The 20,140-nt window shown below is 42.8% G+C and overlaps 1 protein-coding gene across 1 annotated transcript in view; it reads left to right on the forward strand.

Moving 5' to 3' along the window:
• gphna (gephyrin a) overlaps positions 1-20,140 on the forward strand; it is a 51,052-nt gene that overhangs the window by 3,189 nt on the left and 27,723 nt on the right. Inside the window, exons 3-5 of the mRNA XM_079531127.1 lie at positions 10,579-10,657; positions 10,804-10,861; positions 11,869-11,961. Of these exons, the coding sequence (XP_079387253.1) occupies positions 10,579-10,657; positions 10,804-10,861; positions 11,869-11,961 (230 nt within the window). The remainder of the gene's footprint in view (positions 1-10,578; positions 10,658-10,803; positions 10,862-11,868; positions 11,962-20,140) is intronic.

Raw genomic sequence — 20,140 nt, forward strand, 5'->3', positions numbered from 1 at the left:
GTACTGTACTGTACTGGACCCATTCTGTACTGTACTGTACTGGACCCATTCTGTACTGTACTGTACTGGACCCATTCTGGACTGTACTGTACTGTACTGGACCCATTCTGTACTGTACTGTACTGGACCCATTCTGTACTGTACTGTACTGGACCCATTCTGGACTGTACTGTACTGGACCCATTCTGTACTGTACTGTACTGGACCCATTCTGTACTGTACTGTACTGTACTGGACCCATTCTGTACTGTACTGTACTGGACCCTTTCTGGACTGTACTGTACTGTACTGTACTGTACTGGACCCATTCTGGACTGTACTGTACTGGACCCATTCTGGACTGTACTGTACTGTACTGTACTGTACTGGACCCATTCTGGACTGTACTGTACTGGACCCATTCTGGACTGTACTGTACTGGACCCATTCTGTACTGTACTGTACTGGACCCATTCTGTACTGTACTGTACTGTACTGTACTGTACTGGACCCATTCTGTACTGTACTGTACTGTACTGTACTGTACTGTACTGTAGTCTACTGTACTGTACTGGACCCATTCTGTACTGTACTGTACTGTACTGTACTGTACTGTACTGTACTGTACTGTACTGTACTGGACCCATTCTGTTACTGTACTGTACTGTACTGTACTGTACTGTACTGTACTGTACTGTACTGGACCCATTCTGTACTGTACTGTACTGTACTGTACTGTACTGTACTGGACCCATTCTGGACTGTACTGTACTGGACCCATTCTGGACTGGACTGGACTGGACTGTACCCATTCTGTACTGTACTGTACTGTACTGTACTGTACTGTACTGTACTGTACTGTACTGTACTGGACCCATTCTGTACTGTACTGTACTGTACTGTACTGGACCCATTCTGTACTGTACTGTACTGTACTGGACCCATTCTGTACTGTACTGTACTGTACTGTACTGTACTGTACTGTACTGGACCCATTCTGTACTGTACTGTACTGGACCCATTCTGTACTGTACTGTACTGTACTGTACTGGACCCATTCTGTACTGTACTGTACTGTACTGTACTGTACTGTACTGTACTGTACTGTACTGTACTGTACTGTACTGTACTGGACCCATTCTGGACTGTACTGTACTGGACCCATTCTGGACTGGACTGGACTGTACTGTACCCATTCTGGACTGTACTGTACTGTACTGTACTGTACTGTACTGTACTGTACTGGACTGGACTGGACCCATTCTGTACTGTACTGGACTGGACTGGACTGGACTGGACTGGACTGTACTGGACCCATTCTGGACTGTACTGTACTGGACCCATTCTGGACTGTACTGTACTGGACTGGACTGGACTGGACTGGACTGGACTGGACTGGACTCGACCCATTCTGGACTGGACTGTACTGGACCCATTCTGTACTGTACTGGAACCATTCTGGACTGGACTGGACTCATTCTGGACTGGACTGTACTGGACCCATTCTGTACTGTACTGGACCCATTCTGTACTGTACTGTACTGTACTGTACTGTACTGTACTGTACTGTACTGTACTGTACTGTACTGTACTGTACTGTACTGTACTGGACCCATTCTGGACTGTACTGTACTGGACCCATTCTGTACTGTACTGTACTGTACTGTACTGTACTGTACTGTACTGTACTGTACTGTACTGTACTGTACTGGACCCATTCTGTACTGTACTGTACTGTACTGTACTGTACTGTACTGTACTGTACTGTACTGTACTGTACTGTACTGTACTGTACTGTACTGTACCCATTCTGGACTGTACTGTACTGGACCCATTCTGTACTGTACTGGACTGGACTGGACTGGACTGGACTGGACTGGACCCATTCTGGACTGTACTGTACTGGACCCATTCTGGACTGTACTGTACTGTACTGTACTGTACTGTACTGTACTGTACTGTACTGTACTGTACTGTACTGTACTGTACTGTACTGTAATGGACTGGACTGGACTGGACTGGACTCGACCCATTCTCGACTGGACTGTACTGGACCCATTCTGTACTGTACTGGACCCATTCTGGACTGGACTGGACTCATTCTGGACTGGACTGTACTGGACCCATTCTGTACTGTACTGGACCCATTCTGTACTGTACTGTACTGTACTGTACTGTACTGTACTGTACTGTACTGGACCCATTCTGGACTGTACTGTACTGGACCCATTCTGGACTGTACTGTACTGTACTGGACCCATTCTGTACTGTACTGTACTGGACCCATTATGTACTGTACTGTACTGTACTGTACTGTACTGTACTGTACTGTACTGTACTGTACTGTACTCATTCTGGACTGTACTGTACTGGACCCATTCTGTACTGTACTGTACTGTACTGTACTGTACTGTACTGTACTGTACTGTACTGTACTGTACTGTACTGTACTGGACCCATTCTGGACTGTACTGTACTGGACCCATTCTGTACTGTACTGTACTGTACTGTACTGTACTGTACTGTACTGTACTGTACTGTACTGTACTGGACCCATTCTGGACTGTACTGGACCCATTCTGTACTGTACTGTACTGGACCCATTCTGGACTGTACTGTACTGGACCCATTCTGTACTGTACTGTACTGGACCCATTCTGTACTGTACTGTACTGTACTGTACTGGACCCATTCTGTACTGTACTGTACTGGACCCATTCTGGACTGTACTGTACTGTACTGTACTGTACTGTACTGTACTGTACTGTACTGTACTGTACTGGACCCATTCTGGACTGTACTGTACTGTACCCATTCTGTACTGTACTGGACCCATCTGTACTGTACTGTACTGGACCCATTCTGGACTGTACTGTACGGTACTGGACTGTACTGTACTGTACTGTACTGGACCCATTCTGGACTGTGCTCTACTGGACCCATTCTGTACTGTACTGTACTGTACTGTACTGTACTGTACTGGACCCATTCGGTACTGTACTGTACTGGACCCATTCTGTACTGTACTGTACTGTACTGTACTGTACTGTACTGTACTGTACTGTACTGTACTGGACCCATTCTGTACTGTACTGTACTGGACCCATTCTGTACTGTACTGTGCTGTGCTGTGCTGTGCTGTGCTGTACTGTACTGTACTGTACTGGACCCATTCTGTACTGTACTGTACTGGACCCATTCTGTACTGTACTGTACTGTACTGTACTGTACTGTACTGTACTGTACTGTACTGGACCCATTCTGTACTGTACTGTACTGTACTGTACTGTACTGTACTGTACTGTACTGTACTGTACTGTACTGTACTGTACTGTACTGGACCCATTCTGCACTGTACTGTACTGTACTGTACTGTACTGTACTGTACTGTACTGTACTGTACTGTACTGTACTGTACTGTACTGTACTGGACCCATTCTGTACTGTACTGTACCCATTCTGTACTGTACTGGACCCATTCTGTACTGTACTGTACTGTACTGTACTGTACTGTACTGTACTGTACTGTACTGTACTGTACTGGCCTGTACTGTACTGTACTGTTACTGGCCTGTACTGTACTGGACTGGACTGGACTGGACCCATTCTGTACTGTACTGTACTGGACCCATTCTGTACTGTACTGTACTGGACCCATTCTGGACTGTACTGTACTGGACCCATTATGTACTGTACTGTACTGGACCCATTATGTACTGTACTGTACTGTACTGTACTGTACTGTACTGTACTGTACTGTACTGTACTGTACTGTACTTTACTGGACCCATTCTGGACTGTACTGTACTGGACCCATTCTGGACTGTACTGTACTGTACTGTACTGGACCCATTCTGGACTGTACTGTACTGGACCCATTCTGGACTGTACTGTACTGTACTGTACTGGACCCATTCTGGACTGTACTGTACTGGACCCATTCTGGACTGTACTGTACTGTACTGTACTGGACCCGTTCTGTACTGTACTGTACTGTACTGTACTGTACTGTACTGTACTGTACTGTACTGTACTGTACTGTACTGTACTGTACTGGACCCATTCTGTACTGTACTGTACTGGATCCATTCTGTACTGTACTGTACTGTACTGTACTGTACTGTGCTGTGCTGTGCTGTGCTGTACTGTACTGTACTGGACCCATTCTGTACTGTACTGTACTGTACTGTACTGGACCCATTCTGTACTGTACTGTACTGTACTGTACTGTACTGTACTGTACTGTACTGTACTGTACTGTACTGTACTGTACTGTACTGGACCCATTCTGTACTGTACTGTACTGTACTGTACTGTACTGTACTGTACTGTACTGTACTGTACTGTACTGGACCCATTCTGTACTGTACTGTACTGTACTGTACTGTACTGTACTGTACTGTACTGTACTGGACCCATTCTGTACTGTACTGTACCCATTCTGTACTGTACTGTACTGGACCCATTCTGTACTGTACTGTACTGTACTGTACTGTACTGTACTGTACTGTACTGTACTGTACTGTACTGTACTGTACTGTACTGTACTGTTACTGGCCTGTACTGTACTGTTACTGGCCTGTACTGTACTGGACTGGACTGGACTGGACTGGACTGTACTGGACCCATTCTGTATTGTACTGTACTGGACCCATTCTGGACTGTACTGTACTGGACCCATTCTGGACTGTACTGTACTGGACCCATTATGTACTGTACTGTACTGTACTGTACTGTACTGTACTGTACTGTACTGTACTGTACTGTACTGTACTGGACCCATTCTGGACTGTACTGTACTGGACCCATTCTGGACTGTACTGTACTGTACTGTACTGGACCCATTCTGGACTGTACTGTACTGTACTGGACCCGTTCTGTACTGTACTGTACTGTACTGGACTGGACTGGACTGTACTGGACCCATTCTGGACTGTACTGTACTGGACCCAATCTGGACTGTACTGTACTGGACCCATTCTGTACTGTACTGTACTGTACTGTACTGTACTGTACTGTACTGTACTGTACTGTACTGTACTGTACTGTACTGTACTGTACTGGACCCATTCTGTACTGTACTGGACCCATTCTGGACTGTACTGGACCCATGCTGTACTGTACTGTACTGTACTGGACTGGACCCATTCTGTACTGTACTGGACCCATTCTGGACTGTACTGGACCCATGCTGTACTGTACTGTACTGTACTGGACTGGACTGGACTGGACTGGACTGGACTGGACCCATTCTGTACTGTACTGTACTGTACTGTGCTGTGCTGTGCTGTGCTGTGCTGTGCTGTTACTGTACTGTACTGTACTGTACTGTACCCATTCTGTACTGGACTGTACTGGACTGGACTGTACTGTACTGGACCCATTCTGTACTGTACTGTACTGTACTGTACTGTACTGTACTGTACTGTACTGTACTGTACTGTACTGTACTGTACTATTCTGTTACTGTACTGTACTGTACTGTACTGTACTGTACTGTACTGTACTGTACTGTACTGGACCCATTCTGTACTGGACTGTACTGGACCCATTCTGTACTGTACTGGACCCATTCTGTACTGTACTGTACTGTACTGTACTGTACCCATTCTGGACTGGACTGGACTTGACCCATTCTGTACTGTACTGTACTGTACTGTACTGTACTGTACTGTACTGTACTGTACTGTACTGTACTGTTACTGGCCTGTACTGTACTGTACTGTTACTGTTACTGGCCTGTACTGTACTGGACTGGACTGGACTGGACTGGACTGTACTGGACCCATTCTGTACTGTACTGGACTGTACTGTACCCATTCTGTACTGTACTGTACTGTACTGTACTGTACTGTACTGTACTGTACTGGCCTGTACTGTACTGTACTGTACTGTACTGCACTGTACTGTACTGTGCTGTGCTGTACTGTACTGTGCTGTACTGTACTGTACTGTACTGGCCTGTACTGGCCTGTACTGACTGGGTCAGAGGTCATATCTATGACCCATCTCCGGTTATCTGCAGGGTCAGAGGTCATATGACATCATGACCCATCTCCGGTTATCTGCAGGGTCAGAGGTCATATCTACCGATACCATTATGACATCATGACCCATCTCCGGTTATCTGCAGGGTCAGAGGTCATATCTACCGATACCATTCTGACCCATTCCGCCATATTATACGGATTATGATTGATTGATTGATTGAACATTTCAAGCACAACTCAATACAAACCTGTTAAACACAATCAGCTCCGGGACTTCTTTCAAAATAGAAGCTCGGGGTGCCGCTCAGATATGACTGCTTTTACTCTGAAAGTCTGAAAGCCCCGCCTTCCGTTCCGGACAAAAAACGGAAGAAATATTTTTGCATGCTTACCTCGCTATCGTTACGATAAAGTCGCTGAATATTCCCTCGCGTTCATATTTTAAACGAGAGGCGTGTTGGAGTCAGAAATGAAGAGCTTAGTTAGTATATCCATCTGGTCAAAACCATGGAGAGCTCCTTAGATTAGGAGATATGAGGCATTCTTTATGAGCCGTAAACAGGGAAGTGAACGGAAGCAAGGAGTATGGTGCAGAAGGAGAGGCCAATAAATCTGAATAATCTTCTCTCGTTTGATATCAATGAAAATGCGCTAGGACGCGAGTACACGTCGTGTGACTCCGGCGGTTGGATTATCTACGACGTTTCCACACGTCCTAAATGTGTCAACCGTGGACGACACCATAAAGCTTTATACACTTGTTTACAATATGGTCCACCGTGTTCAATTCATCATAACATTGCCTTCAAACATTAGAAATGCACAAAACTAATGTGACTGAGCCATTGACGGTCACATTATTAATGATTGCATCATCAATATCTGTGAAAAATAATCAGCATTATTTATGGTCGATTTATGGACGATTTATGGTCGATTTATGGTCGTATGCTACCGATTATAGACCTATCTATTTTTAGTGACCAGTGTTGTTTTTAGCAGCTAATTTTAGTTTTAGTCGTAGTCTCTTGAATAGTTTTCATTTAGTTTTAGTCACATTTTAGTCACCCGGAATGTCTTAGTGTTAGTCGACTAAATATCATAAGATTTTAGTCGACTACTACAGTTGATTTGGTCGACTAAAATGTATTTTGGCGGGCCTTGATGCCGTCGTAATTCACTTGCTGAAAATAGCCGATCTACAAGCTCACAACGCGTCGCAGCGCGACACGTTGTGAGCTTGTAGATCGGCTATTTTTTAGCATGCAACCAAGTGTAAAATGACTTATACTGGATCTCTTGTCCACTAGTCTCTTCCTAACATTAGTCTAGTTTTTCACTAATTGTCAGTATATTTAGTCTTGGTTTAGTTGGCTTAGTTTTCATTTAGTTTCCATTTAGGTTTCGTCAGTGAAAAAAGGTAGTCGACGAACATTTTTTGTCTTAGTTTTAGTCGACGAAAACAACCAGATATAGTTTGGTGACCACCGGAGAGACAGCCGGAATGTAGACGGCACCCAGGTGAGCAGTATGGGTTAGCGCCCCAGCCTGTGTCCTCCAGGGTGAGCAGTATGGGTTAGCGCCCCAGCCTGTGTCCTCCAGGGTGAGCAGTATGGGTTAGCGCCCCAGCCTGTGTCCTCCAGGGTGAGCAGTATGGGTTAGCGCCCCAGCCTGTGTCCTCCAGGGTGAGCAGTGTGGGTTAGCGCCCCAGCCTGTGTCCTCCAGGGTGAGCAGTGTGGGTTAGCGCCCCAGCCTGTGTCCTCCAGGGTGAGCAGTACGGGTTAGCGCCCCAGCCTGTGTCCTCCAGGGTGAGCAGTACGGGTTAGCGCCCCAGCCTGTGTCCTCCAGGGTGAGCAGTACGGGTTAGCACCCCAGCCTGTGTCCTCCGTGAGGAGGTGAGCAGTATGGGTTAGCGCCCCAGCCTGTGTCCTCCAGGGTGAGCAGTGTGGGTTAGCGCCCCAGCCTGTGTCCTCCAGGGTGAGCAGTATGGGTTAGCGCCCCAGCCTGTGTCCTCCAGGGTGAGCAGTGTGGGTTAGCACCCCAGCCTGTGTCCTCCGTGAGGAGGTGAGCAGTATGGGTTAGCACCCCAGCCTGTGTCCTCCGTGAGGAGGTGAGCAGTATGGGTTAGCGCCCCAGCCTGTGTCCTCCAGGGTGAGCAGAATGGGTTAGCGCCCCAGCCTGTGTCCTCCAGGGTGAGCAGTGTGGGTTAGCGCCCCAGCCTGTGTCCTCCAGGGTGAGCAGTGTGGGTTAGCGCCCCAGCCTGTATCCTCCGTGAGGAGGTGAGCAGTATGGGTTAGCGCCCCAGCCTGAGTCCTCCGTGAGGAGGTGAGCAGTGTGGGTTAGCGCCCCAGCCTGTGTCCTCCAGGGTGAGCAGTATGGGTTAGCGCCCCAGCCTGTGTCCTCCAGGGTGAGCAGTATGGGTTAGCGCCCCAGCCTGTGTCCTCCGTGAGGAGGTGAGCAGTGTGGGTTAGCGCCCCAGCCTGTGTCCTCCAGGGTGAGCAGTATGGGTTAGCACCCCAGCCTGTGTCCTCCAGGGTGAGCAGTATGGGTTAGCGCCCCAGCCTGTGTCCTCCAGGGTGAGCAGTATGGGTTAGCCCCCCAGCCTGTGTCCTCCATGAGGAGGGGAGCAGTATGGGTTAGCGCCCCAGCCTGTTTCCTCCAGGGGGAGCAGTATGGGTTAGCGCCCCAGCCTGTGTCATCCAGGGGGAGCAGTATGGGTTAGAGCCCCAGCCTGTGTCCTCCAGGGGGAGCAGTGTGGGTTAGAGCCCCAGCCTGTGTCCTCCAGGGGGAGCAGTATGGGTTAGAGCCCCAGCCTGTGTCCTCCAGGGGGAGCAGTGTGGGTTAGAGCCCCAGCCTGTGTCCTCCAGGGGGAGCAGTATGGGTTAGGGCCCCAGCCTGTGTCCTCCAGGGGGAGCAGTATGGGTTAGCGCCCCAGCCTGTGTCCTCCAGGGGGAGCAGTATGGGTTAGAGCCCCAGCCTGTGTCCTCCAGGGGGAGCAGTATGGGTTAGGGCCCCAGCCTGTGTCCTCCAGGGGGAGCAGTATGGGTTAGGGCCCCAGCCTGTGTCCTCCGTGAGGAGGTGAGCAGTATGGGTTAGAGCCCCAGCCTGTGTCCTCTGTGAGGAGGTGAGCAGTATGGGTTAGCGCCCCAGCCTGTGTCCTCCAGGGGGAGCAGTGTGGGTTAGGGCCCCAGCCTGTGTCCTCCAGGGGGAGCAGTATGGGTTAGGGCCCCAGCCTGTGTCCTCCAGGGGGAGCAGTGTGGGTTAGGGCCCCAACCTGTGTCCTCCAGGGGGAGCAGTGTGGGTTAGCGCCCCAGCCTGTGTCCTCCAGGGGGAGCAGTGTGGGTTAGGGCCCCAGCCTGTGTCCTCCAGGGGGAGCAGTGTGGGTTAGCGCCCCAGCCTGTGTCCTCCAGGGGGAGCAGTGTGGGTTAGCGCCCCAGCCTGTGTCCTCCAGGGGGAGCAGTGTGGGTTAGCGCCCCAGCCTGTGTCCTCCAGGGGGAGCAGTGTGGGTTAGAGCCCCAGCCTGTGTCCTCCAGGGGGAGCAGTGTGGGTTAGCGCCCCAGCCTGTGTCCTCCAGGGGGAGCAGTGTGGGTTAGCGCCCCAGCCTGTGTCCTCCAGGGGGAGCAGTGTGGGTTAGCGCCCCAGCCTGTGTCCTCCAGGGGGAGCAGTATGGGTTAGAGCCCCAGCCTGTGTCCTCCAGGGGGAGCAGTGTGGGTTAGCGCCCCAGCCTGTGTCCTCCAGGGGGAGCAGTATGGGTTAGCACCCCAGCCTGTGTCCTCCAGGGGGAGCAGTATGGGTTAGCGCCCCAGCCTGTGTCCTCCAGGGGGAGCAGTATGGGTTGGCGCCCCAGCCTGTGTCCTCCAGGGGGAGCAGTGTGGGTTAGGGCCCCAGACTGTGTCCTCCATGAGGAGGAAGCCCAACAAACCCTCGGTGAGGCCTTTAGGAGGGCCATTATAGTCCACCACTCCTGAATGAAGTGCCTGGTGCTGGGAGTCTGGTGCAACGCACAGGTCCTGGGCCTGGTGAGAGCAGGAGTGGACCTGGTGAGACGTAGGAGGGGCCCGGACAGGAGACAACCCACAGAGCCTAGTCCTTCCATGCTCCAGAATCTGGTTCTCCCAGTCCCGGCAGAGTAGTTAAAACGTGTGGGTGACCAATCAGAGTAGTTCAAACGTGTGGGTGACCAATCAGAGTAGTTCAAACGTGTGGGTGACCAATCAGTGTAGTTCAAACGTGTGGGTGACCAATCAGAGTAGTTCAAACGTGTGGGTGACCAATCAGAGTAGTTCAAACGTGTAGGTGACCAATCAGAGTAGTTCAAACGTGTGGGTGACCAATCAGAGCCCACTGTTCAGTGACACTTGTTTTGTGCTGTGACGTTGGAATCTGTATGTAACCCCGCCCCCTTGGAAATAAATGTTCCAGGCTAATATGCATGTGCTGCCACTGACTGTGTGTGTGTGTGTGTGTGTGTGTGTGTGTGTGTGTGTGTGTGTGTGTGTGTGTGTGTGTGTGTGTGTGTGTGTGTGTGTGTGTGTGTGTGTGTGTGTGTGTGTGTGTGTGTGTGTGTGTGCGTGCGTGCGTGCGTGCGTGCGTGCGTGCGTGCGTGCAGTGAGTGACAGCTGCTACAGGAACCTAGCCGAGGACCGGAGTGGAGTGAACCTGAAAGACCTCGTGCACGACCCTTCACTGTAAGACACGCACACACACACACACACACACACACACACACACACACACACACACACAGTACACACACACACACACACACACACACACACACACACACACACACAGGGTTCAACAAACCATGGTGTGCTCTTGTCTCCCCCTGCAGGTTAGGTGGTGTAATATCAGCCTACAAGATCGTTCCTGATGAGCTGGAAGACATCAAGGTGAGACTAGACAGATTCTATAAATGTTTTCTAAATAAAAAAGATTCTGATAAACTTCTGTTCCCGTATCAGTCGTTCTCAAACTATTTCATGTCAAGGAGGACCAAAATAATTATATGTAATTGACCCCCATCTGAAAATATGTAGTTCCAGGGACCCTCCCAGAAGCAAAGATTGAGCTAAAAACGAATATATATTCAATAGATTTGCGCCACATTAGCAGATCTACAAGCTCGTAGCACGGCACTCGGTATTGGATAAATACATAAAAAACCTCATTATGTAGGCCTATAGTAGCCTAATTTATTGGACTGATTTTTTCAGCAGTAACATTAGCGTTTTGACTGGTTTCTTGTAGTCAGTTGATTCTTCATATCCATATGAGTTAAACGGCCAGGATTGATTTGTTTATTTTTCAAACAGTTCTTCATCATCATCATTTTTCGACCGCGGTCGAGATCATGGATTTCACGATGCCACGCCAGACTTTCCGGTCCTTCATTGCCATCCCCAGTTCCTGCTTACTGATGCATGTGTCCCTAGCGATGGGGATTACAATGCAAATAAAAAGTACATGAACCCGCCGCAGACTTATAGCGCCCGATATTGACGTCAGACTCGGTGCTCCCCATACAGGGATTAGCCTACTGTCCGAAATCATCACTATTAGAGTCCACTGAGTCTGGATCCCCGTATGGGGAGTAGGGAGGAGGGAACAACCCTACAACCCTAACACTCAGAAACGACTTTTCTGAGTCCTCGCACAAGTGGTATAGGGTTTGGGATGACGTGTGTCTCTGCACAGACTGAAGTGTGTGTGTGTGTGTGTGTGTGTGTGTGTGTGTGTGTGTGTGTGTGTGTGTGTGTGTGTGTGTGTGTGTGTGTGTGTGTGTGTGTGTGTGTGTGTGTGTGTGTGTGTGTGTGTGTGTGTGTGTGTGTGTGTGTGTGTGTGTGTGTGTGTGTGTGTGTGTGTGTGTGTGTGTGTGTGTGTGTGTGTGTGTGTGTAGGAAGTGTTGTTGGACTGGTGTGATGATCAGGAGTTGAATCTCATTCTGACCACTGGAGGCACCGGCTTCGCACCGCGAGATGTCACCCCTGAGGTACACACACACACACACAGCCGCACTGTTACACTGCAATCACCCCTAGACATATTGGGCTGTAACATATGATGGAGAAACAGAAACCAGATTTAAAATGTATTCTATAATCCCCCAAAAATGGTGTGATCTTTAGTGGCTTCAGGGCTCAGATTGACCATTTTAGAGCTTTAATAAACACTAATCAGACTGTTAGAGTTTAATAAACACTAATCAGACTGTTAGAGTTTAATAAACACTAATCAGACTGTTATAGTTTAATAAACACTAATCAGACTGTTAGAGTTTAATAAACACTAATCAGACTGTTAGAGTTTAATAAACACTAATCAGACTGTTAGAGTTTAATAAACACTAATCAGACTGTTAGAGTTTAATAAACACTAATCAGACTGTTAGAGTTTAATAAACACTAATCAGACTGTTATAGTTTAATACACATTAATCAGACTGTTAGAGTTTAATAAACACTAATCAGACTGTTATAGTTTAATAAACACTAATCAGACTGTTATAGTTTAATAAACACTAATCAGACTGTTAGAGTTTAATAAACACTAATCAGACTGTTAGAGTTTAATAAACACTAATCAGACTGTTAGAGTTTAATAAACACTAATCAGACTGTTAGAGTTTAATAAACACTAATCAGACTGTTAGAGTTTAATAAACACTAATCAGACTGTTAGAGTTTAATAAACACTAATCAGACTGTTAGAGTTTAATAAACACTAATCAGACTGTTATAGTTTAATAAACACTAATCAGACTGTTAGAGTTTAATAAACACTAATCAGACTGTTAGAGTTTAATAAACACTAATCAGACTGTTAGAGTTTAATAAACACTAATCAGACTGTTAGAGTTTAATAAACACTAATCAGACTGTTAGAGTTTAATAAACACTAATCAGACTGTTAGAGTTTAATAAACATTAATCAGACTGTTAGAGTTTAATAAACACTAATCAGACTGTTAGAGTTTAATAAACACTAATCAGACTGTTAGAGTTTAATAAACACTAATCAGACTGTTAGAGTTTAATAAACACTAATCAGACTGTTAGAGTTTAATAAACACTAATCAGACTGTTAGAGTTTAATAAACATTAATCAGACTGTTATAGTTTAATAAACACTAATCAGACTGTTAGAGTTTAATAAACACTAATCAGACTGTTAGAGTTTAATAAACACTAATCAGACTGTTAGAATTTAATAAACACTAATCAGACTGTTAGAGTTTAATAAACACTAATCAGACTGTTATAGTTTAATAAACACTAATCAGACTGTTAGTTTAATAAACACTAATCAGACCGTTAGTTGAATGGGGTTGGGTTTTAGTGCTAATTTTCTTATTTCCATCGAGTGGTAAAGTGCGGCGCTTGGGATACTTATTACTGAGGCTGTAGCGATTTATTGTGTTCTAAAACAGTGTCCCATATGTTTGATTTGTCCTCTTCAATGTCACATACCTGACATCTGAATATACAATATAATATGAACGTGATATTGTTTATTTATGTTGTTGGTGTCTTATAATCCCGTAAGGGATGGGTCTTAACGACAAGACACGAACATAAAGATTCATTCATTCATACAACCCACAGTGTACTATACTATACTATGTACTGTACAATGTACTATACTATACTATGTACTGTACAATGTACTATACTATACTATGTACTGTACAATGTACTATAATATACTATGTACTGTACAATGTACTATACTATACTATGTACTGTACAGTGTACTCTACTATACTATGTACTGTACAGTGTACTATACTATACTATGTACTGTACAGTGTACTATACTATACTATGTACTGTACAGTGTACTATACTATGTACTGTACAATGTACTATACTATACTATGTACTGTACAGTGTACTATACTATACTATGTACTGTACAGTGTACTATACTATACTATGTACTGTACAATGTACTATACTATACTATGTACTGTACAGTGTACTATACTATACTATGTACTGTACAATGTACTATACTATACTATGTACTGTACAATGTACTATACTATACTATGTACTGTACAATGTACTATACTATACTATGTACTGTACAGTGTACTATACTATACTATGTACTGTACAGTGTACTATACTATACTATGTACTGTACAATGTACTATACTATACTATGTACTGTACAATGTACTATACTATACTATGTACTGTACAGTGTACTATACTATACTATGTACTGTACAGTGTACTATACTATACTATGTACTGTACAATGTACTATACTATACTATGTACTGTACAATGTACTATACTATACTATGTACTGTACAGTGTACTATACTATACTATGTACTGTACAATGTACTATACTATACTATGTACTGTACAATGTACTATACTATACTATGTACTGTACAGTGTACTATACTATACTATGTACTGTACAGTGTACTATACTATACTATGTACTGTACAATGTACTATACTATACTATGTACTGTACAGTGTACTATACTATACTATGTACTGTACAATGTACTATACTATACTATGTACTGTACAATGTACTATACTATACTATGTACTGTACAATGTACTATACTATACTATGTACTGTACAATGTACTATACTATACTATGTACTGTACAGTGTACTATACTATACTATGTACTGTACAGTGTACTATACTATACTATGTACTGTACAGTGTACTATACTATACTATGTACTGTACAGTGTACTATACTATGTACTGTACAATGTACTATACTATACTATGTACTGTACAGTGTACTATACTATACTATGTACTGTACAATGTACTATACTATACTATGTACTGTACAGTGTACTATACTATACTATGTACTGTACAATGTACTATACTATGTACTGTACAATGTACTATACTATACTATGTACTGTACAATGTACTATACTATACTATGTACTGTACAGTGTACTATACTATACTATGTACTGTACAGTGTACTATACTATACTATGTACTGTACAGTGTACTATACTATACTATGTACTGTACAGTGTACTATACTATACTATGTACTGTACAGTGTACTATACTATACTATGTACTGTACAGTGTACTATACTATACTATGTACTGTACAGTGTACTATACTATACTATGTACTGTACAGTGTACTATACTATACTATGTACTGTACAGTGTACTATACTATGTACTGTACAATGTACTATACTATACTATGTACTGTACAGTGTACTATACTATACTATGTACTGTACAATGTACTATACTATACTATGTACTGTACAGTGTACTATACTATACTATGTACTGTACAGTGTACTATACTATGTACTGTACAATGTACTATACTATACTATGTACTGTACAGTGTACTATACTATACTATGTACTGTACAGTGTACTATACTATGTACTGTATAATGTACTATACTATACTATGTACTGTACAGTGTACTATACTATACTATGTACTGTACAATGTACTATACTATACTATGTACTGTACAGTGTACTATACTATACTATGTACTGTACAATGTACTATACTATACTATGTACTGTACAATGTACTATACTATACTATGTACTGTACAATGTACTATACTATACTATGTACTGTACAGTGTACTATACTATACTATGTACTGTACAATGTACTGTACTATACTATGTACTGTACAATGTACTATACTATACTATGTACTGTACAGTGTACTATACTATGCTATGTACTGTACAATGTACTATACTATACTATGTACTGTACAATGTACTATACTATACTATGTACTGTACAATGTACTATACTATACTATGTACTGTACAGTGTACTATAATATACTATGCACTGTACAATGTACTATACTATACTATACTATGTACTGTACAGTGTACTATACTATACTATGTACTGTACAGTGTACTATACTATACTATGTACTGTACAGTGTACTATACTATGTACTGTACAATGTACTATACTATACTATGTACTGTACAATGTACTATACTATACTATGTACTGTACAGTGTACTATACTATGCTATGTACTGTACAATGTACTATACTATACTATGTACTGTACAATGTACTATACTATACTATGTACTGTACAATGTACTATACTATACTATGTACTGTACAGTGTACTATAATATACTATGTACTGTACAATGTACTATACTATACTATGTACTGTACAGTGTACTATATTATACTATGTACTGTACAGTGTACTATACTATACTATGTACTGTACAGTGTACTATACTATGTACTGTACAATGTACTATACTATACTATGTACTGTACAGTGTACTATACTATACTATGTACTGTACAGTGTACTATACTATACTATGTACTGTACAATGTACTATACTATACTATGTACTGTACAGTGTACTATACTATACTATGTACTGTACAATGTACTATACTATACTATGTACTGTACAGTGTACTATACTATACTATGTACTGTACAATGTACTATACTATACTATGTACTGTACAATGTACTATACTATACTATGTACTGTACAATGTACTATACTATACTATGTACTGTACAGTGTACTATACTATGTACTGTACAATGTACAATGTACTATACTATACTATGTACTGTACAATGTACTATACTATACTATGTACTGTACAGTGTACTATACTATGCTATGTACTGTACAATGTACTATACTATACTATGTACTGTACAATGTACTATACTATACTATGTACTGTACAATGTACTATACTATACTATGTACTGTACAGTGTACTATAATATACTATGTACTGTACAATGTACTATACTATACTATGTACTGTACAGTGTACTATACTATACTATGTACTGTACAGTGTACTATACTATGTACTGTACAATGTACTATACTATACTATGTACTGTACAGTGTACTATACTATACTATGTACTGTACAGTGTACTATACTATACTATGTACTGTACAATGTACTATACTATACTATGTACTGTACAATGTACTATACTATACTATGTACTGTACAATGTACTATACTATACTATGTACTGTACAGTGTACTATACTATACTATGTACTGTACAGTGTACTATACTATATACTGTACAGTGTACTATACTATACTATGTACTGTGCAATGTACTATACTATACTATACTATGTACTGTACAGTGTACTATACTATACTATGTACTGTACAATGTACTATACTATACTATGTACTGTACAATGTACTATACTATACTATGTACTGTACAATGTACTATACTATACTATGTACTGTACAGTGTACTATACTATACTATGTACTGTACAATGTACTATACTATACTATGTACTGTACAATGTACTATACTATACTATGTACTGTACAGTGTACTATACTATGCTATGGGTGACGCGCAAGAGTGAGACGTGCGCGGAAGCAGCAGCAGAGGGCGGCGGTTTGAAAGCGGTTTGACAGGAGATACTAACAAACTTGTTTTACTACTAAAGTAAGTAAAAACAAATAAACAGCACACGGTAATCAAAGTTATGCCACCAAAAAAGACACGCTCTAATCCGACGATGGATGATGAAAATGAGGAAATCCGCAAGTCGCTTGACTTTATGTCAGCGGAGCTGTCAAATGTCACGAAGCAGCTCAAGCAACTAACGGAGCTTGTCAGCGAAATAAAACAACTGAAAAACGTAATCAAGGAAAAGGACAAAACCATCGAGGGTCTGGAAAGAAGAGTGCAGGACCTGGAGCAATACACTCGCATGGAAGATGTAATCATTTCGGGACTGGAAGTTAAACCCCGGTCCTATGCGAGAGCTGCAGCTGATGGAGGACAAGTCAGCGAAGATGCCGGGATCGAAGACCAGCAAACGCTGGAGATGCAGGTTCTGCAATTCCTAGAGAGTGTCGACATCCACGTCGACCCAAACGGCATCTCAGCGTGCCACACCCTTCCTCGGAAGGCAGTAGTGGACCGTGACGGGAATGTCCTGAAGCCCAAACCTGCTATCATAATTCGTTTTGCGAACCGTAAACACAAAACCAAACTGATGATGCAGTGGAAGAAGTTGTTAGACACCCAGGTTTACCTGGGCAAAATACAAGCAACCTGGACGAGGAACTGCAAGGTTCTGATACGGCTGAATGGATCGACCCCAGAGGAGGCTAAAGCTGTCATGGTAAGGGAACTCAAAGACCTTGATCAATACAGATAATGCTGCTGCTCCCTCTATCCTCTATCTCCTTGACCATGGCAATGATGGCATATAAAGTTTTTCGTTTTCTAAATAATACATTCGCAATGACTCATAACAGCCAAGGCTACTTATATGACAGACTATGGCTTTTGCGTGGAGATCCGTTGCTCAACTGCATGATGAAAGAAATCCTGCCTCAATCTTCCTACACAACACAGACAAACAGGAAATACTAGATATTGTCCACAAGTTAAACAACAAAACATCTACAGATGGAGATGGTATTAACATGGCAGTTTTGAAGAAGGTTATTTGTGCTGTGGCAGACCCCTTAGCACATATCTGCAATCTATCTCTCAAAACAGGTTTTTTCCCCACCCAAATGAAAACGGCCAAGGTTATCCCAGTTTACAAAGCTGGTGATAAACATTGCTTCACCAACTATAGGCCCATATCCCTGCTGTCTCAATTTTCAAAAATTCTGGAAAAAATATTCTCTGTAAGGTTAGACAGTTTTATAGATAAACACAATATTCTTATGGAGAGTCAATATGGATTTAGATCTGGCCGGTCAACTACAATGGCACTGATTGAGCTAATTGAAGAATTAACTACATCAATCGACAGTAATAAATATGCCCTTGGTATCTTTATTGACTTAAAAAAGGCATTTGATACAATAGACCATGACATATTACTGCAAAAAATAGAAAAATATGGGATTAGAGGGGTAGGGCTTAATTGGGTTAAGAGTTACATAAAAAACAGACAACAATACGTACAGATAGGGGAGCATAAGTCTAGTTGCTCACCCATTAACTGTGGGGTACCGCAAGGTTCAATTTTAGGTCCTAAATTATTTATACTATACATAAACGACATATGTAAAGTTTCAAGTATCTTGAAGTATGTTGTCTTTGCCGATGACACTAACATCTTCTGTGCTGGGGAGAACCTTCAGCAATTGTTGAAGGAGGTCTCATTTGAACTGGGTAAACTAAAACTATGGTTTGATACAAATAAACTATCACTCAACTTGGGAAAAACAAAATTCATGATCTTTGGAAATAAATCAATACAATCAAATTCACCAGTTGAGTTAAAGATCGACAATGTAAACATAGAAAGAGTTAATGAGAACATATTTTTGGGAGTGATTATAGATGACAAATTCAGTTGGAAATCCCATATAAAATACATCCGTTCTAAATTAGCTAGAAGTGTTGGTGTACTAGGCAAAACCAGACATATACTAAATTATAAGTCACTGATTACATTATATAACACACTAATATCACCATATCTGACATATTGTGTGGAGGTGTGGGGAAACACCTATAGAAGCAACCTACAGCCTTTAATTATAATGCAAAAAAGAGCATTAAGAATAGTACATAAGGTAGGTTACTATAATCCTACAAATGAACTGTTCTTAAAGTCTTCCACACTGAAATTATTAGATTTAGTTGAATTTAAATCGGCACAAATTATGTACAAAGTAAGGAATAAACAACTTCCTGTGAATATCCTAAAATTGTTCAAGGATAGGGAGGGACGATATCAGTTAAGATGGGACCTAAACTTTCAACAACCTTGTGTTAGCACCACCCGGAAGAGCATGTGTATTTCTGTCTGTGGGGTTAAAATATGGAATGGCTTGACTGAGGATGTGAAACACAGCAGACACATCTCTCGATTCAAGATACTATTCAAGCATATCCTTTTGGCTAAATACAGTATATCATAAGTTCATTTGTATATAACATATTTAACCTATGAAGATGATGATGATGATGATGATTATGGTAATTACTTTATAGTGATCCTGGTGGATCTCTATGGTGACACGGGGGTGGGTGGGGTATGTGAGGATACGTGAGGATTTTTATTTTATTTTGATGTTCGTAGGATAGGCATTTATAAGCTTTCAGCTTCAGCCTATTCCTTTTGATCA

This window comes from Electrona antarctica, assembly GCF_951216825.1.
Source record: "Electrona antarctica genome assembly, contig: scaffold_72, whole genome shotgun sequence".
NCBI classification, from domain to species: domain Eukaryota; kingdom Metazoa; phylum Chordata; class Actinopteri; order Myctophiformes; family Myctophidae; genus Electrona; species Electrona antarctica.